At 38.8% G+C, this 26,792-nt stretch overlaps 1 protein-coding gene across 2 annotated transcripts in view; it reads left to right on the top strand.

Annotated features, from left to right (window-relative positions):
• The window catches only part of LOC130910911 (ephrin type-A receptor 7-like), a 747,396-nt gene that overhangs the window by 641,889 nt on the left and 78,715 nt on the right, over positions 1 to 26,792 (top strand). For both annotated transcript variants that reach the window (XM_057828557.1, XM_057828559.1), the window contains 2 exons: positions 22,609 to 22,733; positions 26,384 to 26,660. In XM_057828557.1, the coding sequence (XP_057684540.1) occupies positions 22,609 to 22,733; positions 26,384 to 26,660 (402 nt within the window). The remainder of the gene's footprint in view (positions 1 to 22,608; positions 22,734 to 26,383; positions 26,661 to 26,792) is intronic.

Raw genomic sequence — 26,792 nt, forward strand, 5'->3', positions numbered from 1 at the left:
TTTGCCTCCTTAATTAGAAGTGATGGGAAGGTGAGGCTTCAGCAGCCACTAAATGAATAGAGTCATCAAGCTACTTTTCAGGACTATAGCACAGCCACTTAAGATGCTTCGTCACTCTGTGATGGGAATTTTAATTGCCTACCTCTTGGCTTATAATTGGACTCTATGAAGAGACGTTCTTAGTCTTTAGCGTGTGTGCTCTGGATATGGATTTAAAGGGGAACTGGCATGCACAAGGTGACCACATACTTTCAGTGGATCATGTTACAATGCCATTGATGGTAATAGACGTTCAGTATATACCCAATCGAAAAAGTTTGGGCATCTATCATGCCTTAAATATGAGTTGGTACATAAACACAAATGCTTGAGAGGCTTTTGTTGAAAAGCAGGGCCACAATATGCATGGCAAGTGATCATTAAAACAGGTCTGAGGCGAGGAAATGATTGACAGGCACATGGGGAAAGGGCAAGTCTGACAAGGCGCCGCTGAGACTAATGATCAGAGTGGAGGGACATGACTCACAGACAGGCAAGGGCATGCTATTCAAAGAACAAAAAAGAAAATGACCCAATCTCAATATTCATTTGAATAGAAACCACTGATTAGATTTACTTTTAAACCGCTTGCTAGCCTCTTAACACACCCACACCTTACTTAATTCACAAGTACATGTCGAATGTATTCCAAAGCCCTAAATCATAGGTGTCAAACTACCTGCCCGAGGCCCAGATCTGGCCCGCATATCACATTGCGCGGCCCGAGAAAACAAATCATGTGCATCAACTATGTTTCTTGGTAAAATATCATAACTAAAAATTAGGGCTGTCAAAATTATGGCGTTAACGGGCGTTAATTAATTTTTTAAATTAATCACGTTAAAATATTTGACGCAATTAACGCAGATGCCCCGCTCAGACAGATTTAAATGACAGTACAGTGAAACGCTCACTTGTTATGTTTTATGGAAGTTTGCCGCCCTCTGCTGGCGCTTGGGTGCGACTAATTTTATAGGCTTCAGCACTCATGAGCATTGTGTAAGTAATTATTGACATCAACAATGGCGGGCTACTAGTTTATTTTTTTGATTGAAAATTTTACAAATTTTATTAAAACGAAAACATTAAGAGGGGTTTTAATATAAAATTTCTATAACTTGTACTAACATTTTTCTTTTAAGAACTACAAGTCTTTCTATCCATGGATCGCTTTAACAGAATGTTAATGCCATCTTGTTGATTTATTGTTATAATAAACAAATATATATATCCATCTTGTGTCTTATCTTTCCATTCCAACAATAATTTACAGAAAAATATGGCATATTTTATAGATGGTTTGAATTCCGATTAATTGCGATTAATTACGACTAATCAATTTTTAAGCTGTAATTAACTCGATTAAAATTTTTAATCGTTTGACAGCCCTACTAAAAATTGCTGCCCTTTAACACTGGACGTGTCATCAGTGACACGTTCACGCATATCATCTTTGAAGCCTCGTCACGCTGTAATTACGTCACCCACGCTCCACTGGTTGGTCTCATATGAAAGTGCGGATGTTGAGGTCCACGCCAGTTTTTACTTGAAGCCAATCGACCAAGTAAAACGGGAGATATCATTTGAGTTTTATAGTTTTGTTTGTAAAACGCTGCATGGACCATGTGTTAATGTCCATATTTCTATCATTTCATGTCCTTTTCTAAAACCAAAAGCACCACAAAAAACAACATTTCCCAGGAGCCATATTGAGGACACGAAGGGTGGGCGTAATGTGAACATTTTTAATAAATTGCCAAGCATGGCGCCACCTTAGGAGAGGCAGGCGAGGTAGCGAATGACTGCCGGTTGGACTGAGCGAGCGACTTTGAACTGTGTAGAATGAATCGAAAACTAAATATAGCGCAAGCTAATGCATTATTTCATCAACTCGAAAAGGGTTGGCCAGATTTGTCGTTGTTTTCTTCGGATGAGTCGGCGAGTGAGAGGTGACAGCAGTGTGCAAACGGCGGAAGAGTGGGCTTGGAAGCTTGATTGCATGTGTATAGTTTTGGTAAGGTGATGGGTACAATACCTAACTTCACAAAGAGATATCCTCCAAACCCTTTTTTATGTTAGGTGATATACTGTATATAGAAGGAATCTGACCTCTTAGCCAGATTGCCGGAATCCAGCAAGCCGAAAAGCCGGACCCGCGCTGGTGCAGCTCCGACGACCCGGGCCGGCGAGATTCCAACAACCCGGCGAAAGGCCAAACTCCGCGCATTAACCTTAGGCTTAACCACTTGTACTAAATCCATTTTGAAAGCTGGAAAGGGCTTCAAAGCACAATTTTACAATTTATTCAGGTTGACAGCGATCATACAAGACAGAGGGACCCAGGCGAGGATTCAGGGTCACCATATCACTGGTCAACAAAAGGTCCCTGAAAAAAAATTACAACGATTAGTTAAACATTCAGTCTTTTTGAAGCCTCTCGCAGTGCGGGCTGTGCGCAGAAGGGTGTGTTTGGGCGTTTTTTAGGATTATTGTCTGTTTGTGGATTGGACAGAAGGATTCGGGAGTTTCAAACCCCTCTTAATGTTTTTGTTTTTATAAAATCTGAAAAATTAGTTTAACTAGTAGGTCACCATTGTTGTTGACGACGCAACGCGGTGACTTCACTGGGCAACGCTGCCGTACTTTCACAGTGTCACTCGTTAGCCACATAAACATGTGGTCGGTTCTGCCCTTCCAATTTGAACCAGAGCGGAAAAGTGATGAGCAGGACAGCACTTTCGATATTTCACAAAACGAGCAGCAAAAGCATTCAAATGAAGGTCTCCAGTGGGATTCAAATGCGCATTTCCCGTGCAACAGACGAGCGCATTGACCACATGACTATACTTCCGTGGATGTTAGTCATAATTTTCCTCATAAAGCACTCGCAACCCAAATGCATTATATGTCTGTGCATTAAAACCTGAAATGGAAATGCAACTGAAAAAAAAGTGCAGCTGGCTTGACCACGGAATTAGAAAACGTGGCTGACTTCAGACAGCAAGCAGACAATAATAACATAGGGATTGCGTAAAAGGGTTTATTGAATATACAAAAAACACGCAATCGTGAAAAAGGAAGATACAAAAAAGGTCCATCAAATGGCAGCAAGTCAATATCTCGGCAAGCCGCTTAGGATCGGTTTAAAGACACTTTTGATGAGCTGGAATTGGATGCAGGTTCGACATTGAGAACTCATCCCTCAGCTCTGTAACAAAACAATCTGACCAGCAACAGAACGTGACAAAATCATGCCAGTCATCATACTAACTTCGCTTGCTAGCTAGCACAGCTATTCTCCCAGTTCATCACCCCCAGCGTACATTGAGCGCATAAAACATGGCGCCCTCTGTAGGTCAAAACATACTACTAAATATTATAGATTTTTAAGTCATTGTCATAATATGCGAGTTTCTAATGACATATTTTAGTAAAAAAAAATTGTGGCTTATTAGAGCCTACAAGTCTTTAAGTCCGAGGCTTCCTTTAATCAATTTTTCGCATTCACAGAAGCATGATCGTTCAAATTTTTTCCCGACCATAACCGAGGCCATTAAACGTCACCACGGCGATGACAACGCCGATTAGCAACTTCCCAGCAGCGAGCATCCCCTCAAAATGAAGCTGTCATTCTCCATTAAAAGCCATCTTTGTCATCCGCACGATCAGTCGGCAATTGACTCTTTGTCTTCCGAGCTTGTTTGCGCGGCGTTCCAGTGGCGCTCGCGGCCACCCGCCCACTGACTGACACTTTTAATTAGGCCGTCACCGAGACTATTTTTCCTTGTCGCGCTAATAGACACCCTCGGATTTCCGTCGTACACGCGAACCCAATCAGAGACGCGCAAATTTGGCCAGTCGAGGCAAAGCGACGTAATCTTGCGTTTTAGATGAAAGTGCAGGCAGCTTCTCTTTTATGGTTTTTCCCTTCGCGGATTTGCTCCGTGTGTGTGTTTTTAATATCCTTCCTACATAGTGGTATGAACAAGAAAGCCTCTGAAGATTTCCATCAGCTCACCTGGCTTGTTCTCTAGCCGCTGAACCTGTTTTGAATGATTTTGAAATTAGAAGAAAGGTGTAAATTTGCATTGAGGCATGAAGGCCGGAATATCTGACGTCTCAAAGCGGGCCTTGAAAGCAGCGTGCCCTGCAGCAGGACACTCACACCTGCATCATTGACAACAGCATTTGGGACAACAGCCCATGCATGAAGATGTGTTTTGCTGGGAAATGTCAGGGATTTTTTTTTTAATGGCCGTGTAAATAGAGGCCTTGGGGGAGTGTTCGAAAACATTGGATTCCATTTACAGTGATAGACGTCCAATTCTTTTGAACTAGGAGTGAAAGATTGATGATCGGTTTCGAAAATTGAGAGGGGAAAAAAATTATTCAATTTTTTTTTTTTTTTTTTTTTTTACAGAAAAAATACTCCCCATCCCAAAATAAAAGCTGATAAAATATTTTTTGAAATCTTATAAAAAATATATTTACCCATATTTTGAAGAGTATATTATTTCAAAGAGTGAAAGAAAATCTGCCAAGAATAAATAATGTATAATGGAGATAATATCTTTTCTCGTAGGCACCGTCTAACTGTTTGCATTCTTCTAACACACTAAATATTATCAATCAGGGAATTGTATCTTTCCTTGTATTTACCGATCAAATGTTTATATTACTCTAAGACACCCAATATAAAATAAATAGCACTTATACCATAGTTTAAGGAAAACGAGCAGAATATAGGGCATAAGAGATACATGACGCCTTCTTATCACGATGCCCAACGTGTGCATCATGCAACAGACTGAGCAAGATTGACGCTGACATCTATTAAAACATTTAACATCTTTCTTAAAACAAAAACATTAAGAGGGGTTTGAATATCAAATTATTATAACTCATACTAACATTTGTCATTTAAGAACAAGTCTTTCAAGACACTTTTAATATAATCCATCAGGGAATAGTATCTTTTCTTGTATTTACCGATCGACTGTTTGTATTACTCTAACACACTTAATATAATCAATCAGGGAATAGTATCATTTCTCGTATTTACTGTTTGTATTACTCTAACACACCCAATATTAGATAAATAGCACTTATACCATAGTTTAAGGAAAACAAGCAGAATATAGGACATAAGAGATTCATGACACCTCTTATCACCTTCTTATCGCCTTCTTATTGGTGGTGCGTCCCCTCTCGCCATCCCTGAAGGCCGGTTGATAGGTGCGCGGGTGGCCCATGGGACCACCCTGGATCCCGATCACGGCTCCTTTGCTGGGCTGCAGGAGGAAGGATGGGCTGCTCTAAACCCCCTCCCCACCCACCACCACCGCCCTCCCTCCCCGAGCTGGCTGGGTGGGGGCCGTGGCCCTGGGTTGGCGTCCGCATGTCGTCTCCACTCGTCTGCGTGGCTGTCGCGCGCTTGGTGGGGCTCGCGTGCGGTTGGATGTGATATGGCACGCTCGGGTGGGGGGTCTCGGTGCTAGGATTGGCGGGGGTACGGCGTAGGGTCGGTCGCCAACGGGCTTACACTCACGAGGGATTCACACAATTACTGGGTTCTAGATAACAGAGCTGATTTTTGTAAACTCTTCCCCTTTCAACCACTTAGCTTATAGACTTCCCCCACCCCCGTCCGCTTCTTTCCCTGGTCAACAGGACCCCCACATGGTGTCAACCGGAAATACATCTAGCTGATGGTAGCACCAACATGTTAGTAGTTAGTGTAGATGGTCAATGTATTTCTTGTTGTCGTTTGTTTCTTTTCTTTCAATTCAATTCCATTTTATTTGTATAGCCCTATATCACAACAAGGCTGTCTCAAAGGGCTTTGCAGAGGCAATATGATACACAATCAGAAACAGCAAATGAAGCAACAAAGATGAATAAATAAATTCAAGTCCTGGGTATCCCCCATCCTTAGACCCTCCATGTCGGCAAGGAAAAACTCCAGAGTCTTCAGGAGAAAATGAGAAACCTTGGGGAGTACCACAGTTTTCTTTCTTCTCTCGTGCTTCTTTTCTTCTGTTCCCCCATCCTGTTCCCTTTTTGGAAAAAGGTATCAAATAGAGTTAACAGGGGAAAAAACGAGGCCTTCAAAGAAAAGAACACGATCACATATGGCGGAGGTTCCCTGATGTTTTGGGGTTACTTTGCTGCCTCTGGCACTGGACTGCTTGACCGTGTGCATGGCATTATGAAGTCCGAAGACTACCAACAAATTTTCAGCGTAATATAGGGCCCAGGGTGAGAAAGCTGGGTCTCCCTCAGAGGTCATGGGTCTTCCAGCAGGACAACGACCCAGAAAACACTTCAAAAAGCACTACAAAATGATTTGATAGAAAGCACTGGAGACTTCTAAAGTGGCCAGCAATGAGTCCAGACCTGAATCCCATAGAACACCTGTGGAGAGATCTGAAAATGGCAGTTTGAGGAAGGCACCCTTCAAATCTCAGAGACCTGGAGCAGTTGGCCAAAGAAGAATGGTCTAAAATTCCAGCAGAGCATTGTAAGAAACTCCTTGATGGATACCGGAAGCGGTTGTTCGCAGTTATTTTGTCTAATGGTTGTGCTACCAAGTATTAGGCTGAGGGTGCCAATACTTTTGTCCGGCCCATTTTTGGAGTTTTGTGTAAAATATAGGGCTGTCAAAATTATCGCATTAACGAGCGGTATTTAATTTTTTATATTATTCACGTTAAAATATTTGACGCAATTAACGCACATGCCCCGCTCAAACAGATTAAAATGACAGCACAGTGTCATGTGTACTTGTTACTTGTGTTTTTTGGTGTTTTGTCGCCCACTGCTGGCGCTTGGGTGCGACTGATTTTATGGGTTTCAGCACCATGAGCCTTGTGTAATTATTGACATCAACAATGGCGAGCTACTCGTTTATTTTTTGATTGAAAATTTTACAAATTTTATGAAAACGAAAACATTAAGAGGAGTTTTAATATAAAATGTCTATAACTTGTACTAACATTTATCTTTTAAGAACTACAAGTCTTTCTATCCATGGATCGCTTTAACAGAATGTTAATAATGTTAATGCAATCTTGTTGATTTATTGTTATAATAAATACAGTACTTATGTACAGTATGTTGAATGTTTATATCCGTCTTGTGCCTTATCTTTCCATTCCAACAATAATTTACAGAAAAATATGGCATATTTGATGATTTGAATTGCGATTAATTACGATTAATATTTAAGATGTGATTAACTCGATTAAAAATTTTAATCGTTTGACAGCCCTAGTAAAATGATAATGATTTTTTTTTCACTGTCTTTTGTGATTTTCAATGCAAGCAAATAAATGAAGACATTACTACAAAAGCATTTGTAAGGCAATCATTTCTTGGGAGACATTATCTGACAGAATTGCAGGGGTGCCAATACTTTTGCCCAGCAGTGCATCTTGTTTCTGCCTTAGCATGCAACTCACATAAAGGCAGCAGATATGCTCCAAAATGGTTGCATCATTGTTGCCAAACTTCACCTTCCATTATTCTTCCGCCATCTCGACCTCATCATTTCGCAGCTTTGAAGTCTGCGAGCCTTGCGCCTATCAGTGATTGCTACGTGCACAAAGCTTTCATAGCTGTATGTCTTTGTGACAAGTGCCTATCAGTGTTTCACCATTGTTGTTTCTGCCGTATGATGACTTCGAAAATGACTTGTGCACTTCCAACGCTAAGCCCAGGAAGCTTCTCTCCCCTGTTGTATGAAACTCATTCCGTGTCAATCAGTGGTCATGTGTCAGCGTGGAGAAAAAACATGAGAAAATTTTCAGATGACAGGCGACATCAAATACGGCCACAAAATACAATGTCATACTTTTTATCGAGGGCTGGGCATGCTACAGCCTGATTGGTTGAAATGATCTTTTAGACAGACTGATTGCCGCCAGTCTCTCCCACCAACACATTGGTTTTCTTAGTCTGAATCCCAAAAGGTTATTTATACGCTACTACAAAGAATTGATATATATCGTTTAAAAAATGTGTCACTGGATGACAAAAAAGAAGGAACCAAAAGGTTGCTGACAAAATCATTAACTAGAATAGTGTATGTGTTAGCTAATTGACAGTGTTAGACGTCAAGTCCATTTTGACCACTAAAACAGAGCATTCACACCCAGTCTTTCCGGTTTTGGGGGCATTTATAGGTCACTTCAAATTCATTTTAGGGCATTTATAGGTCATTTCCTGTTGATTTCGAGTCACTCCTTATTCATTTTGGGGACATTCCCAGCTCACTTTCTGGTCAGTAATAGGGTTGTTCCGATCATGTTTTTTTTTTTTTTGCTCCCGATCCGATCCAGATCGTCTTAGTTTGAGTATCTGCCGATCCCGATATTTCCCGATCCGATTGCTTTTTTTTTTTTGCTCCCGATTCAATTCCAATCATTCCCGATAATTTTTCACGATCATATACATTTTGGCAATGCATTAAGAAAAAAATGAATAAAACTCGGACGAATATATACATTCAACATACAGTACATAAGTACTGTATTTGTTTACCATGACAATAAATCCTCAAGATGGCATTTACATTATTAACATTCTTTCTGTGAGAGGGATCCACGGATAGAAAGACTTTTAATTGTTAAAGGATAAATGTGACTTTGTTTATTGTGACTAAATATTACCATCTAATGTATTTGTTGAGCTTTCAGTAAATGATACTGTAGCCATTTAACTGTTCTGCCCAAATGCATTATGGGAAGTGCAACCATGATTGTGCGTAGTGGTACCAATTGATATATCTTCTCTGTGTTAGGAAATAACATAGGAGAAGAAAAGGAAAAGATCAATGACTACCTTTCTTCCCCACATTGCTTCCCACGATATTTCTAATTGTAGGGGGAGGGATTGTAAGGCTTTAGCCAATTAAAAAAATGCTCCAAAGGCCGCCAAAATTCACTCTACTCATTTTACGCTGCCTTTTAGCTAGCTCTATATATAGGTAAAACGGCGCTATTACTGATTGAACGCGACAATGCCTGAGTGGGTCGTGCAGCGCATGCGTTAATTGCGTTAAATATTTTAACGTGATAAATTTTTTTAAAAATAATTACCGCCGTTAACGGGATAAATTTGATAACCCTACCTTAAGCCTAAACTAAAGACTCTGGATGAGTGTAACATACTATGTCTGTAACGTTAAATACAATTAGAAAACGATTTAATTAAAAATAATATATATATATATATTAAAAAAAGGCATGTCCGACATTTTTTTGCCGATTACGATACTTTGAAAATGACGTGATCGGACCTGATCGAAGTTATAATCATGTTTCAGACCTACTGTAATTATTTTGTGTATAAAAATTAATTTGGTGTTCAAAAAGTCTTTTTTTTTTCCAAACTTGAGTCTTGAAAAAGAGGGGGTCGTCTTATAATCAGGGCCGTCTTATATTCGGGCCAATACGGTAATAGGGGTGAACAAAAATTTCTTATTAGTTTTAAAAAAAAAAAAACAGATTAGTCGACTAATCGTAAAAATTTGTCGTTTGGGACAGCCCTAGTTCCCACCCCAATTGCCTGCCATTGATGGTGCTAAACATCCAGTCCATTTTGACCATCAATGGCACTGAAACAGAGCATTTACAGCCTCTTCATGTTCATTTTAGGGCATTTACAAGTCACTACCTGTTCAGTAACCCAAGATTGACAGGATGTGATCTGTAAATCCTCCAAAATCAACAGGAAGTGACGAAAAATCTGTACAGTATATTGCACAATGATTTCCTGATCTATGTGTCGATAGCTGTCGTATCGCCATATTGTGAGATCATCGTTATCGTGACCCTTGTATCGTAAATTGTATCATATCGTGAGGTACACAGAAATTCCCACCCCTATTCAAATTAGAATGGACGTCTATCCCCGTCAGCGGCACTGAAAGAGTCGATTAAAACCCTCGTTAAAACTCGGTATGCTTGCCACGCGTGCACCGGCAAAGGAATGCAGCTGGTTGTAACTTTTCCTTCCGTACTCGTCAAGTGTGACTGAAAAGCTAGTTTCCTGAAAGACTCTTATGAATTTCAATTCAAAGCTGCTTCGTGATGCACAGCCGCAGTACAGGCCTCTCATTATGCAGACACTGGAGGTTATGTGGCGGCTCAGCTCGGGACTCTGTGGCAGGTAGAAGTGTGAATTGACTTTTGGCAAGGGATGGCAGCTGCCGCTTGAGGCTCTCCCAGCTCGAATGGATTGGACGTCGATCGCCGTCAATGGCGGTAAAATACTGCGTCTACCTTAGTTAAACGGATAGTGCGGCAAATTTATGAGTGACAGCGGAGGAGTGGGAACATTTACTCTTTCGGATTTGGCACTCCCCGGAGCTTTTTTTGGTGGACCAACAGATGCAAGCGTTTGTATGGAGTCCAAATTCCAAGTAGAGTGTGCGTTGGGGAGATGGCAATTTGTTTATTTTGCAATGAAGTTCTAAATGGGCACGCATGGCTAATTAGATTTGACTTCATATGCAGTAAATGCTGATCAGTGCAGTCAAACAGAGGCCTTGTTGCATGTGTGCTGCCAAAATAGCGAGACTGCTGACTCTCTAGGACTTGTTTTAGTTTTTAGAGCAAATTTGACTGTTTTACCGAGGTTACGGTAAATATTGTCGGATTTATGAAGTCATTTTGTAATCATATATTCATTGTTTAAATGGGACAACTCAAATTAATTAAGGACTTAAACCTTACTGTATTTTTTGGAAGACAAGTCGCACTTGAATATAAGTCGCACCCCGGCCAAACTTTGGGGAAAAAAAAAACAAAAAACAAATGTGATTTACAGTTTAGTCCGAAGAATATGGTAAGCTATAAACCAAATTTCACTTAAGTCGAGACAGTCTTTTGCTCGTCGAGATCAAGATAAAGTCTTTTGGGAGTTCAGTAGAAGACTTTTACAGGTGGACTTGAACCAAGACTGAGCCAAGACTTGCCCCAAAACAATAAATCACTGAAACCAAGTCAAGATCAAGACTTTTGTGAAGTCAAGACTGAGACTAAGTCAGAGTCTTTTTCTGGTCAAGATCAAGATTCAGTCTTTTGGGAGTTCAATACAAGACGTATAAAAGATGGACTTGAACAAAGACTTAGCCAAGACTTGCCCCAAAATCAAAATTCACTGAAACCAAGTCAAGATTGAGACTTTGGGAAATCAAGACCAAGACTGAAACCAATACTGAGACTAAAACTAAGTCTTTTGCTAGTCGTCTAGATCAAGACTGAGTCTTTTCGGAGTTTAGTACAAAACTTTTAAAAGATGAACTTGAACCAAGACTTGCCCGACAATCAAAAATCACTGAAATCAAGTCATGATCGAGATTTTGGGAAGTCGAGACCAGGACTGAGACTAAGACAGAGTCTTTTGCGAGTTGAGATCAAGATTGAGTCTTTTGTGAGTTCAGTACAAGACTTTAAAAGGTGGACTTGACTGAGCCAAGACTTGCCCCAAAATCAAAAATCACTGAAACCAAGTCAAGATCGAGACGTTGGGAAGTCAAGACCAAGACTGAAACCAATACTGAGAGTATGACCGAGATTTTGGGAAGTCGAGACCAGGACTGAGACTAAGACAGAGTCTTTTGCTTGTCGAGATCAAGATTGAGTATTTTGGGAGTTCAGTACAAGACTTTTAAAAGGTGGACTTGAACCAAGACTGAGGCAAGACTTGCCCCAAAATCAAAATCACTGAAACCAAGTCAAGATCAAGACTTTGGGGCAGTCGAGACCAAGACTGAGACCAATGCTAAGACTTAGGGCGTATTCACACCTGCCTTGTTTGGTCCGGACCAAACCAAAAAAGTCCATACTGTGAATACAAACCAGAAAACTTTGATATGGACCAAACAACCGGTCCAAGACCTCGCCGTAGAAGTGGTCTCGGTTCACCTCCAAGCTCACCGTGGTGCAGTTCGCTCATAGGCGTGAAAGCGACCGTTGTCGGGACCACAGGTGAAATCACATACCTTTTTGCACGTAACAGGCGTCCGTAGCAAGGAAATATTGTTTAGTTAGGATAGGATTTAGGCTGCCACGTTTAATCAATTTATCAACAACTAAACGATTCTGAAATTAACAACTTTTCGGAATAATTGATGTATCGCTTCCATACATTGTTGACCTAAAACCTGTCCAAGTCCACTTTTTGAATCATTTTAATAGTAAGTGTTATGCATGTAAATCACATATTAATTGTCAATAGATATAATAGATTTATTTTGATTTGCAGATATTACAAAGTCAAGGGCCTCCAATCAATTTAATACGATATTATTTAGCAATTACCGTTTTGGCCCGAATATAAGACGGTGTTTTTTTGCATTGAAATAAGACTGAAAAAGTGGGGGTCGTCTTATATTCGCAGTCTAGACATTATACCCATTCACAACGCTAGATGGCGCCAGATATCATTGAAGCGATGTTCCGTCATGATAGATCTCAGCTAACTCTAAAGTTTAACCAGTTAGCATTATTTTTTTGCAATGTTTTTTCTTATTCAAATTTGTTTCAAGACTACATGTACAGTTAGACTTCAATTTGATGGTTCATGCAGTTATTGCAATTTTGTTGTTTTTTCACAATAGATTGGTTTATTTACATTTCAAAAACCAGAAGCCATTCATTTACAAATGTAATTGCATTTTAGTTTACATATTTAATAGGGCTGTCAAAATTATCGCGTTAACGCGCGGTAATTATTTTTTTAAATTAATCACGTTAAAATATTTGACGCAATTAACCCACATGTCCCGCTCAGACAGTATTCTGCCTTTTGGTAAGTTTTACAGCAAGGCTTTTTGTGCTGTCTAACAGCGAACTCTTGTGGTCGCTTTGCGACATGGTTTATTGTTTTCTTGCCAGTTTAATATGGCTGCACGACGTCTCGGGCTGACGCCTACGTTGTAATGTTGTGCTTATATGATCCTTGGACAAGATTTGTCCGTAAGTATGGTTGTTGTAAAGAATGTACATATTATGTTAGTAAGCGAAATGTTATATTTTTTTGTATGAGACGCTTTTTGTTTATGTTTAGTGAACCTGTATAGCGTGCTAAGCTAACGTTGTTGCTAATGCAATGCTTGGGTACTTTTTTTTTTGTAGTTTCACTACAGTCTAAAGAGGACAGTGGTTTGAGGCCATTTTATTAATAAATCAGATGAATAAGGAAGAAGTCTGATTATTAAGGCGTCGTTCACTAGCTGTCTAGCTTTGGAAAAAGTAGACGCTTCGGAGTGAGGACAGCATAGACTGATCTAAATGACAGTAGAGTGAAATGCCCACTACAGTCCTTATGTTGAATGTATATATCCATCTTGTGTCTTATCTTTCCATTCCAACAATTTATTTTACAGAATATATATATAATTTACAGAATAATATGGCATATTTTATAGATGGTTTGAATTGCGATTAATTACGATGAATTAATTTTGAAGCTGTAATTAACTCGATTAAAAATTTTAATCGTTTGACAGCCCTAATATTTAAATGTTCAGATATTAAGATTTGAATGAGGCAAAATAACATGCTTTTTCTCTCAAATATATTGTTAAAATCATCTGTTTCAGATGTACTGTAATTACTTCCTGTATAAAAATTAAGTTGATGTTCAAAAAGTCTTTTTTCAAACTTGAGTCTTGAAAAAGAGGGGGTCGTCTTATAATCAGGGCCGTCTTATATTCGGGCCAATACGTTACATTTCGATTCAGGGAGTAAAAAATACAAAACATTTGTAAAGTTGACCAATTTGACCATTTTCTTGTGGAAACATTTCCGACACTTGAATAAAAGGCATTCTTTTGAACAAAACATCTTAATATAAACATGTACTTAACGATTTTTTGCATTTCCTTTGATTTAATTGGTTGTGATCTGATAAGAAAAACTTCACACAATGGCACACGCACGACAAAAAACTGAAGTTCTTTAACAACCACACATATGCTAGAGTTTTACCTCCTTTCTCAAAGTCAAACACCGATGTAAGGAACAAAAAACATGTCCGCGATGAATCCGACAAAACTCCGGAGACTCCAAACAGAGGAAAAACTTCAGCTTAATATACCAAATCAAAAACATAGAGTAAATCTGCCACCTCACCTTTAACTGCAGACTGTTTGCACTTCTTTGCTTGCTCCGTGCTGAATTATGCATAAGACTGGTGCTTGGCCCCAAATCCCAAAACACATTAGAGCTCAATCTCAGCACCAAAGAACACGTTTGGATGATTTTGCTATAGATGTGCTCGCACAATCACCTGCCTGCTTTACACCTCAACCGCTGAAAATAAGAGGTCTCTCTTCACTGTGCAGGAGCTCAAAGTGCGGGTCGGCATTTTTGCTCAGCCAACAATTGTGTGGACCATGCAAAATTGGATTCCTTGTGGAATATTCCGATCAGGTTGTACATTTTTCACATTAGGATACATGAAAGCCATGGATGATATGAACAAACTGGGATTTTGAGATGATAATAGCAGTATTAGTCTTGGTCCTGACTTGATTTCAGTCATGACCCTAACCCTAACCACAATTTGAAGTTCTTGGTCATGGACTTGACTCCCAAAAGAGTATTGTTGGAGTCAGTCTTTCAGGTCCTCTGCGTGTTCGTTTTCAATTCAGGTGAGACGGCTAGACTGGATTGCAAAGTAAAAGACTGGAGGCAAGAGATCATTACTGCACAGTTTTAATTTCAGAAATTTCTGGGTGCATTCAATGACAGAACAAAGCTGTGTAGAGAAATGCACGCCGAACAGAGAGCTTGGCGTTGCTTATATGCTGTACTTAAAAGGAGGTGTGTCCGTTTGATGATTAACTCATCTTACAAAATAGGTCATGAGCCTTGCTGATTGGCATTTAAAAGTCCATGCTTATTGTTGGCAAAACTGTCAGCGGTTTTCTGTGAAAAACAACTCCATTTATGGACATGATTTCATTAGGCGAGATGCAGACTGACTTCAGTATCTTAGTCTCAATCTTGGCCTTGCCTTCCAAAAGTCTTGATCTCATGACTTGTTTTCAGTGATTTTAGGTTAGGTTGATCTCGTGTATGGGTTTCATTGATTTGAAGGTCTTGGTCGTGGACTCGACCTATAAAAGATTAGTCTTAGGGCGTATTCATACCAGGAAAGTTTGCTTTCTTTGGTCCATATCAGAATTTTGATGCTGATTCTTTTTACATTGCAATTTGAGCAAGCGACCCAGGATTTGACAACAAACCTGCCAATGTGCAAAAATCATTCCATTATTGGACAAAACGTACTCTTAGGACTCGGAGTACATTTTTCTCAAAAAGTTACTGAAGTAAATGTAACATGTTACTACCCACATCTGCTTTTTCCTTGATCCTTTAAAGACACAAAACTTTAACAAAACTGAATCAAGTGCGTAGGTTTGGTCTCAACATTGGTAGGGACAATTTAACAGCATAACATGCATGTTTTGCTGGGGGCGGGACATTAATAAAACCAAACAGATTGAGTGAATGGGGTTCAGGGCTACGTTTCTCACAAGTACGAACCTAATTAATTGATAGGTTAAATGATCAATGCAAAATACATCTGTATTGACTTATACTTTCATACAGTATGTATTGGTTCAGGTAATACACCGTTCGATTCAAACCTTTGTTTTCAAAAATTACTAAACAAACAGTTTGAAATCTTCCAGAATAAATGTTGGATTTAATTAGCAAAATTAAATTTCAATATTTGAACATAACTCAAATTATACAAACTTGTTGTTAATAATCTCCTACCTATCCAGGAATGCCAAAAATAAACATTTGTGTTATGACCACTCAACATTGTTGAGAAATTAATATAACATATATAAATATATGGCACGGTGGCTGAGTGGTTAGCACGTCTGCCTCACAGTTCTGAGATCAAGGGTTCAATCCCGGGCTTCGGCCTTCCTGTGTGGAGTTTGCATGTTCTCCCCGTGCCTGCGTGGGTTTCCTCCGGGAACTCCGGTTTCCTCCCACATCCCAAAAACATGCTTGGTAGGCTGATTGAACACTCTAAATTGTCCGTAGGTGTGAGTGTGTGCGTGAATGGTTGTGTGTCTCCTTGTGCCCTGCGATTGGCTGGCAACCAATTCAGGGTGTCCCCTGCCTACTGCCCGAAGTTAGCTGGGATAGGCTCCAGCACCTCCGCGACCCTCGTGAGGAATAAGCGGCATGGAAAATGAATGAATGAATAAATATATAAATAAAAATTAATTTTAAAAAAAACTCTTAGGGAATAACAAAAATAAATAAAAATTCAGCCTTCCTTTCATGTAAGACACTACTGCTTTTGTCCACAAGCACAGCCAAACTCACCCAAAAAAAAACCCCAAAAAAACTCAACAAAAAAAATAAAACCTCCTTTAGACAGCATTAAGTGCGCACACACAGTGCGCGTGTGTGTGTGGGAGGGGTGTGTCAAATCATTAGCCAATCAAACGAGCATTTGAGGGGAAAACTGACTGGCACACTTAGCAGTGAATCGGAGTAAATGTAAGTCTGAACATAATGAAAATAATTTACTGAAAAATCGTAGGGTCAAATCTATCCAACAACATATGGGGAAACAATAATAAGCGGAGTTTGACTTTTGGAGAAGAGGGGGGCACAACATGTTGATGACCCCGAAACACAGTGTCAGCAATAAAATGAACTTAAAAGAATATTTATAATAATAAGTTGACAATGAGCGGTTTTTGTTTCACATCATTCTTTAGGGGAATTCTAAATCAGGCTGCTTAGGCAATACTTTTCGCCAAGATCATCATTATTCATTGAATATGGTATGCCCACCCGTGTCGTGCCAATGTAGTTACCCCAGTCAAAAATTGGCCATATGGCGGAAGAGTTGTGAGTTTATTATTCAATCAAAAAAAAGTTGCTTCAAAAAAAAAAAAAAGTTCCTTCAGGCAAAATATATATTTTCAACCCAAAAAAAGTCGCTTCAATCAAAAAAAAAAAAAAATGTGAACGCAAAAATGAATTTGAAACTTAAAAAACTTAAAAATATCCATGTGAAAGCTATTTTTCTTAGATTTTTATTTATTTATTTATTTATTTATTCATTTATTTGAAGTCAAGTTTTTGTTTAGTTGAAGCAACTTTTTTGATTGAACTAATGTTGTCCTGTGTTTGGGCCACATTTTGGCTAGGACATTTTTGTCTAAAATAATTTTGACCCATTATAAAAATTTTCTGTTCATTTCATAGGAAAGTCAATTACAGGCATTAACACTTTTCGGCCATCAGGGGGGGCCTGGCCAACCCTGCCCCCCCCCCCCCCCCTCTTAAAATCCGCTTATGGAGACAATCTACATTACCTATATAACCGAAGTCATTATAAAATGCAAATAAGGTTGCTTAAAAGATGGGGGACAATTTGAGCATCCTGAAAAGTTGGTAGTGTTATGTCCCCAACGTCCATGTGCAAACCTACGCCCTTGCTCTGAATCCATATTCTTATCAAATAAAAACATTTAATCAAGATTGATGGAGTGTGTCATCAATCTCTTCCTTCAATGCACTGTTATCTCGCCTCGTACGAGGGAAGTGAAGTATTTCCCTCTTGAGTGACTGACAGGTCGAACATATTGAAGTGTGGCGCTTGCCATCAACAAAATAGATGAAATGTTGGTTAAAGGTCAGGTGAAAAGATGAGCAGGAAGGAGGACAGCGGCCGGACAGAAGGGGAATTTACTTTTAAGGTTACACAAAGGTCAGAATTAAAGCAAAAAACAATGCGAAAAACATGGAAACTTTAATAGTAAAGGAAATGTAGGGCTTTGTAAAAGTTGTATTCCTGTTTATTACATGTAAATTACCAACAAATATCACAGTAACAGTCAATCCTGTTATTAATAGTTGTATATGAGTGACAGGATCTTTTACTACTTATTAAAAGTAGCATTTGAGTGGGTAGTAATACAGCATGTGTTCCTATCAAATGAAAAAACACAATTTTCTGTGTCTAAGGTGGGCGTTTTGTGCCTATATCTGGTTTCATGTTTATTTACCACTTGAGAAAATGGAAAAAATGACTAATACATGGATTCTTTTACTATGTTGGCTTCATTTAGGTTAACTCTTTAGATGCTATTGACGGCACTAGACATCCAATCCATTTGAACCGGCAGAGGGCAAATGAATATTCGTTCCCAGTCCAAATGGATTTGACGTCTAGCGCCGTCAATGGCAAATGCGTCATGGAGTTAAGGCCAGAATAAAGTGCATTTTAGGAACCTTTTATTGCAATTAATCTGAACCCCTTTGCCTCTTATTATTTATCAGAAACAGGTTAGAAAAAACAATGCCAGTGAGATTAATTGCGAGACTCATACGGCGAAAAGTGGCAGTTGAAATGGATCAAAAACCTATCGCGTCAAATGACAATATCTTAAGCAATTAATCTGTGGTTTAATGTAATAAAGTAAATTTTTGTGTTTCTGTACTTCAATACAAATATGAAGTGGTACTTTTTACTTCACTACATTTTACAGCAGGTATCTGTACTTTTTACTCCACTAATTTTCAAATTGTCGCCTGTATTACACGTTACTTTTGTTTTCTTTTTTTCTCATTGTGAATTGAGTTTCATTTTCATGCCTCCGGCGCGATCGATAAGCCCCATGCAACTATACCGTGACTGAGCACTAGAGGCAGCAACAAGAGTACAAGCAAGATTAGGCAGGTGAACAAGATTTTGACAAATAAAAACCATCACACTCTTGTACAGTAGGTGGTGGTAATCACCTGATAGTAAAAGTAGTCATCCAAAAATATACTCAACTATAAGTAAAAAAGTATTCTAAAAAAGGAATACTGAAGTAATGAGTAACATTGTAACTGCTTACAATGTCTGATTTTTCTTAAATGGTATATTTTTCCCAGCACAACTTCAGCTATATGACCTGTTATTATTATACTGTACTAAAACCTAATACATGGCCACATTTGGTGACAAGATGATACAAAATCATTTAAATTCAGAATAGAACAACATTGTGACGCATTGCCCGTCCAAAGAGCATGAGCACCCTCTACTGAAGAAAAGACATTGTTACCTCTGATTGCTATAATCAGTGTTGTTTTTTGGCAGCCCTTTTAATTTTTGTCTTTTGGACGAAAATACCTATTAGTCTTGGTCATATTTTAGTAATTTCAAAATGTGTTCATCTTTGTCTAGTTTTAGCCGATGAAAACTCAAATTTCGTGTCGTTTTAGTCCGTGAATAAATACATAAATAAAAGGTTTACAACAATTTCGAATGAACATTGACAGACGAGCACATAATTTTAAGTCCTAAAAGGACATCACACTCAGCAGGGAAACAGTACATTATTTTCAATTACAGTGATCCCTTGCTACTTCGCGCCATCAGTCCATCGCAGATTTTTTTTCAAATAAAAATTGAATAAATAAATGTAGTCCTTTTATAGAGCTTTCCCAATCTGATTATGTACTCTCTCACTCTCGCTCCTGCAGCTTTTCCTCGTCAAGCGGTGCACTGGAATTGCATATTAAAGTTAACGATGATTGATAGACGTTAAGGTTTGATCTTGCTAGAGAGGTTTGGAAGCCGAAACTTCAAAGCGCCGCATGCATCAATCATCGTTCAACTTGTTAAACAGTTGATGTGGCAACTCAGTGTGTGTGAGCAGCTTGAGCGGATTTGAGTGGACTCACTCAATGAAGCATTTAATAAAGACAAGCATTTTCCTACTTTGTTGTTAAAAAAAAATAATTCAGTGGGACAGTAACATGTTTAAAACCTATGATAATCATTACATTTGGAGTGATTAAGAACCATTTATTAAAAAATATATATAAAGATAAAAGTTTTTGTATTATTACACTTTGCAAAAAAAGTGACAAAAATGTCTTATGTATCTCTCTCCAATCCTAAATCTGAATAAATTTACTGAGCACAATTTTTTTGTTTGTTATTTTGTTGGGGGGGTTTCACTTATCGTGCGGGGTTCTGGTCCCCATTAACTGTGAAAAACGAAGGATAACTAATTAAACTCACCTGGACACCACAAACTGTAAAGTTCTCTAAGAGTTTAAGATGACACTCACCACACTAAATCCTAAATAAAGTTAACGATGATTGACAGATGTTAAGATTTAATCTTGCCAGAGACGTTTGGAAGCCGAAACTACAAAGCGCCGCATGTGTCAATCATCATTTAACTTGTTAAACAGTTGCTGTGGCAACTCATTGTGTGTGAGTAGCTTGAGCGGGTTTGAGTGGACTCACTCAATGAAGCATTTAATAAAGAAAAGCATTTTTCCACTTGTTTAACATGTTTAAATCTTAACATAATTATTACATTTGAAGTGCTTGAAACTATTTATTAAAATATATATGTACAGGTTTTTTTTTTGTGTTTTTTTTTTGTTTTGTTTTTTAATTATACCTTGTGGAAAAAGTGAAAAAAACATGTCTTATATCTATCCCTTTCCAATGCTTAATCTAAATAAATATTTTAAATACACACTAAAAAAAAAATAGGGGGAGGGGCGCTACTTCGCAGTTTTTCACTTATCTCGGCGGGTGCTGGTCCCCATTAACCGCGAAAAACGAAAAATCACTAAACTCACCTGGACACCACAAACTTAAGTTTTCCAAGAGTTTAAAATGACACTCACCACGCTAAATGCTAATGCTAAAACGAACGCTATGCTAACGCTACAAGTTACATTTAGTGTGTGATGATCATCTCAGCACAGAGCTTTAAAGGCAATAGCAACATGGCATACCGTAATTTCCCGAATATAAGGCGCACCCGTGTATAATGCGCACCCCAAATTTACTTGTAAAATCTAGGGGAAATTATTGTACCCGTTTATAACGCGCACCCTAATTTTAGCACCAATAAATAGAAGAATACAAGAAAACAGAGCTCGTGTACAGATACAGAGATGTCATTTTACTGATTGGTGAAACACAGCACAAGCATAGCACATTGGTAGTTCAAAACATTACTGTAACCTGACAATATTTACGGTAATAATATGATTTGACAATTTCTCCAACTTACCAGAATCTAGGAGAAAACAAAACGGATGTGACTTTTAAAGGCTGGTGTATAACTTGCTTGTTTCCTCATGATGAATAAATGTTTCTTCCATGGATTGATACGGTAAAATGAAAGTCAGAACGTAAGTCGGAAATCCGTGAGAGCTCATCACTGTCAACACGACAGTAACCAAAGGAACTATTGTAATTTGGGTTTGAGTTTCACTAGGGACCGATATAGTTGACGGACACAGGAAGTGTGTGTCCTTACATTTGTTATGGTCCGAATTGCGGAGCTGCAATAAACGTCGACTCAAATGAGTTCAAGAAACTAAATTCTGTGTTTTATGAAGAGTGAAAAAAGCAGAATTTAACACAGACGAAATCATTCGGCCGATTAGAGTGAAGTATTACCGAAACAAAATGGTGAAGTCACGTACCGTAATGGTCGGCAACGGGTCGCCGCATACGTTTCTTCAACACAACGTGGCCGTGTCAATGAAAAAAAATCGGTTTATATATATATGTAATACATATGTGTCTCCATCCATGTACCCGTTTATAATGCGCACCATGAGTTTACAAGTTGATTTTGGGGAAAAAAAGTGTGCGTTATATTCGGGAAATTACGGTATCTAGCCAAATATAGGAAAACAAAACCAGCACCTGCACGTGTATTTCACAAAAGGAGCCTGGAGTGAACACATGCTTACTCACCGGCCGGTGATTAAGTTTGTGTGTGGGGCAAGGGGGCGGCGCAGCACGTCACATGAGTGACACGACAAAACACTGTTACGATGTGTGCTAACAACTCATACGATTTAGAAAATGTCACTAATTGTGAACTTAGGATGGAAACTGGGAGAGAATCTTCATCATCGCCCAAATCATATCGGTTTGAAAGTCGATTGCCATCAATGGCAGCGAGTAAATTAAGATGTAAATCATCTGTCAAAATAACTTTCACTTTGCCTATCATAGATTAAGTCAGAAAAATTATACCGTCGAGAATAATCGCTTGAGTCAGAGCTAAAAAAAAGTGTCTGCTCGAATTCCTGCGTCAATGCCGACTTGTCAGTCAATCCATATCTGCATTGATCCATTGTCAGTCTGGACGTGCGTCCGTCCCTCAACATTGGCAGACACACTGTTACAAGGTCTCTTGAATGACTAATCCATTACCGCTGTCCTGCTCCTTTTTTCTTACGTCTCCCTGAAGTAGAATATTGGCGGACTTTCCCATCTGTCCTTAAATATGAAACGCTTTTTCTTTGAAATCTGAACTGAAAATACTGTCGGGGTTGCTGAATAAATCAATAGGCGTTTTTGAAAGGAGAAAAAAAAAAAAAGACCTTTGTTACGCTGTCATGCTGTAACTGCAGGAGAAAAAATGTTCCTAATGTCCTTGACAAATCTGAAGCTATTGAGAGAACTGTTTGTGCCCTGAAGCGGAGTTCTACAAAAGTGATTTTGTGTTTCTTCTCGCACTTTGTGTCGGCGTAGCTTCATCGCTGATTAGTCAGCTACGAGCCGAGAAGATTGAGGAAAAGAGCGTCACGTTGGTGTGGAGGCAACCTTCATCCCCAAACAGAAGCAGGACGGAATATGAAGTCAAGTACTATGAGAAGGTAAACGCATGCAGCTTTTGCTTTTTACTGAGCTAAATGAACTGTATTTTAACAGTATGTCACTCATTAGACCGTGCAGGTGCATTAATGTTGTCCGCAGAGTGTTTGTTAATGTCTCAGTTTCAGAATGACTCACACAAACACTCATTACCGTAATGACTCCAGTCTAATGTGGTTGTTTTTTTTTTCGTTTGATGGTGACTTGAGCGAGCGCAGTCATCATTTTTTTCATTGCGTGGGCTTATATGGCAGATTTGTTAACTCATTTACTGTTGTTTCATGTTTCTGTGGCAGTAACGGCGAAAGATGTTCAATCCATTTTGACTGGGAGGGCTAGGGGGCTAATAAATTAATTGAATGCGATTGAGATTAATATTAAAAAAAAAAGTGTGATTAATTACCACAATTTTCGGACTATAAGCTACTTTTTCCCCTCATTTTGAATCCTGCGACTTATAGTCCAGTGCGGCTTATTTGTTAATTTATTTGGGTTAACAGGTAACATTTTATATGACAGCGGCATCATCAGACTGCCAGAAGACCATCGTAATTATGACATCACACTATTATGATGGCATTATGAATGCTTATAACAGAAGTCATTAAGTGTCACCCAGCAAATTATGTACAAATTATGTACTAAGTCAAATTGTCTCAAAATATGATTCGAATTCACATAATAATGCTATTTAAGACTTTTTTTTTCTCCTGTCGTATGCTCTTTAATGTAACATGTCAGTTCACTTTTAAAGCAATTCTGGTAGCCAAAGAGTTAATGACTCGAATTTGCATGAAATCCTTTAAAAAATGACCCTCAAAACTTATGTGTAGCCATTTTGGAGTAAACATTAAAAAAAATATGGAGCTGGCTTTTTAGTCCAGACATGGGGAGATAAATTCCAGATATGAAAAAAGTAATTTATTGCGTCGAAACACAAGTGGGAGCAAATGTTAAGCAATATTTTCGCTTGTTGTGTTGGCCCACAGCCCTAACACCTTAATAAGAGAAGAAAAATGATATCACAGCTCCTAAGCGATAGCGTTTTTAAAAACACTTCTCCAGGCTCTTTGTTGCTGTGTAATTGTATTGCCTTTTCATTTCATGGCTTTTGCAACAATGTTCCTGTCTCATTGGGTTATTTTCTATCCATCCCTGGCACTCTTGCTTTTATCTGCCTCCTACCCAAAGCTTCTTCCTTCAATTCTCTGCTCTTGGAAATAGTAAGCCATGTCATCTTCTCCTAATCTGTTATCCGTCTAATACGTTATCTAACCTCTCCTCTACGTCTGGCGTCTCAATCTTAGCAAATCTCCTCACTTTTTTTGCGTGTCGTACGCCCGCCTCTTTCTGATGCGGCGAAACAGTGGTGGGAAACGTATTTTAAGAAATATGGCGAGGTGTGCAGAAGAGGAGGTGGTGTGAAAAGGTTTTTGTGAGTGTGACGGATGGAAACAAAAATGTGGTTTTAGAATTTGAGTTTAGAACTAGTAGACGTCAATCCATTTGAACTGAGAGGGTGGAAGCGAATGAGCTGTTGATCATTCGATGCCAACCCTGTAAGGTCAAACGGATTGGACGTCTTTTGCCATCAATGGTGGCCAGTGAGTTCAACTACAAGAAATACCGTAATTTTCGGACTACAAGCCGTTACTTTTTTCCTTCATTTTAAATCCTGTGGCTTTTAGACCAGTACGGCTTTATTTGTTGATTTATTTGGGTTAATAGGTAACACATTATTTGACAGCGGCGTCATAAGACTGTCATAATTATGACATGACGCTATCATGGGCAATACTCAATGCATATGACAGATGTCATAAATAGGGCTGTCAAAATTATCGCGTTAACAGGCGGTAATTGATTTTTTAAATTAATCATGTTAAAATATTTGACGCAATTAACGCACATGCCCCGTTCAAACAGATTAAAATGACAGCAATCTAATGTCCACTTGTTACTTGTGTTTTTTGTCTCCCTCTGCTGGCGCTTGGGTGTGACTGATTTTATGGATTTCAGCGCCTGAGCATTGTGTAATTATTGACATCAACAATGGCGAGCTACTAGTTTATTTTTTGATGGAAAATTTTACAAATTTTATTAAAATGAAAACATTAAGAGGGGTTTTAATTAGGCCGATCGATCGGGTCCTATCACGTCATTTTCAAAGTATCGGAATCGGCAAAAAAATATCGGCCATGCCTTTTTTTAATGTATATATATTTTCATTAAATAGTTGTCTAATTGTATTTAACGTTACAGACATAATATGTAACACTCATCCAGAGTCTTTAGTTTAGGCTTAAGGTAGGGTTATCGTATTTATCCCGATAACGGCGGTAATTAATTTTTTTGAAAATGTATTACGTTAAAATATTTAACGCAATTAGTGCATGCGTTGCACTATCCACTCACGCATTGTCGCTGTCCATCTGTAATGGTGCCGTTTACCTATATAGAGAGATAAAAGGCGGCGTAAAATGAGTAGAGTGAATTTTGGTTGCCTTTGGAGCCTTTTATTAATAGGCTAAAGTCTTACAATCTCTCTCCCAACGATTATTAATATCATGGGAAGCAATGTGAGGAAGCAAGGTAGCAATAGTTCATTGTCTTAACACCTTATGGTATTTCCCAACGCAGAGAAGATATATCAATTGGTAGCACTATGCACAGTCATGGTTCCACTTCCCATCATGCATTTGGGTTGAATGGCTACAGTATAATTTACTGAAAGCTCAACAAATACACTAGATGGCAATATTTAGTCACAATATACAAAGTCACAAGTCTTTCTATCCGTGGATCCCTCTCACAGAAAGAATGTTAATAATATAAATGCCATCTTGAGGATTTATTGTCATAATAAACAAATACAGTACTTATGTACTGTATGTTGAATGTATATATTCGTCCGAGTTTTATTCATTTTTTTCTTAGTGCATTGCCAAAATGTATATGATCGGGAAAAATTATCGGGAATGATTGGAATTGAATCGGGAGCAAAAAAAAGCAATCAGATCGGAAAATATCGGGATCGGCAGATACTCAAACTGAAACGATCGGGATCGGATCGGGAGCAAAAAACATGATCGGAACAACTCTAATCAGCAATTTTGCGCTTTGGAGAAGACTGCCAATGTTTTATATCAGGCTAAAGTGGCTAGTACATTGTCCCTTTTCCATTAGCCTGACTGTAGCAATGCTAACGTTTTACAATGTATAGTACAGATATGTTTCCTTATTTTGTACATCTTAACTTTAATTCTACAGTGTGATAATGACCAATAAACATGTGTGAAAGGAACTGGAGTGTCAAATGCAAACACACGCACGGATAAATGTATGCACGCACGCACGTGCCAATAAATCGCAGCCGGGAAAATGACTGTCTTATTTACCATGCGATAAATTGACTTATTGAAAATCGAGATAGGCTTACTGGTTATCCACAGATTTTGGGTCACTTCCTACTCCAGTTTTAACCCTCACATCGTCATAAAACACAATATTGTGCGAGACTGAAAATGATCAATTGTCAAGAATTTCTTTTCTCAAAATGGCTGCCGTTGAAAGAGATAATGACTTCATTTACATAGAACTTTTGAAAATCTATCTATTCTAGTTCCTCTAATTGTACGTTGTGCCTCCACAGGAGCAAAAGGATCAAAGTTATTCCACTGTAAAGACGTCGGCCACGCGGATCAGCGTCAACAACCTGAAAGCTGGAACCACCTACGTCTTCCTCATCCGCCCTTTCACGACTCCGCCGCCCTCCTCGTCGCTGTCCTCCTCCCCTCTTTCATCGTCTGCCTCCTCCTCTTCCTCTACTTATCCCTCCTCCTCGTCATCCTCCTCATCGTCATCTTCCCCATCTCCAATTGACTACGGAGCATACAGCGCCCCCCTGGAACTGCAGACACTGGGCGAGTGTGAGTGGCTTTTTCACACTACCTTTAGTTTGCCTTTAGTTTAGTAGATGTCCAATCCATTTGAAGTTCGTTCATTCGCTGCCAATCCTCCCATTTCAAATGCATTGGATGTCTAGCACCATCAGTAGCAGA

This window comes from Corythoichthys intestinalis, chromosome 22 (genome assembly GCF_030265065.1).
Source record: "Corythoichthys intestinalis isolate RoL2023-P3 chromosome 22, ASM3026506v1, whole genome shotgun sequence".
In the NCBI taxonomy this organism is placed as follows: Eukaryota; Metazoa; Chordata; class Actinopteri; order Syngnathiformes; family Syngnathidae; genus Corythoichthys; species Corythoichthys intestinalis.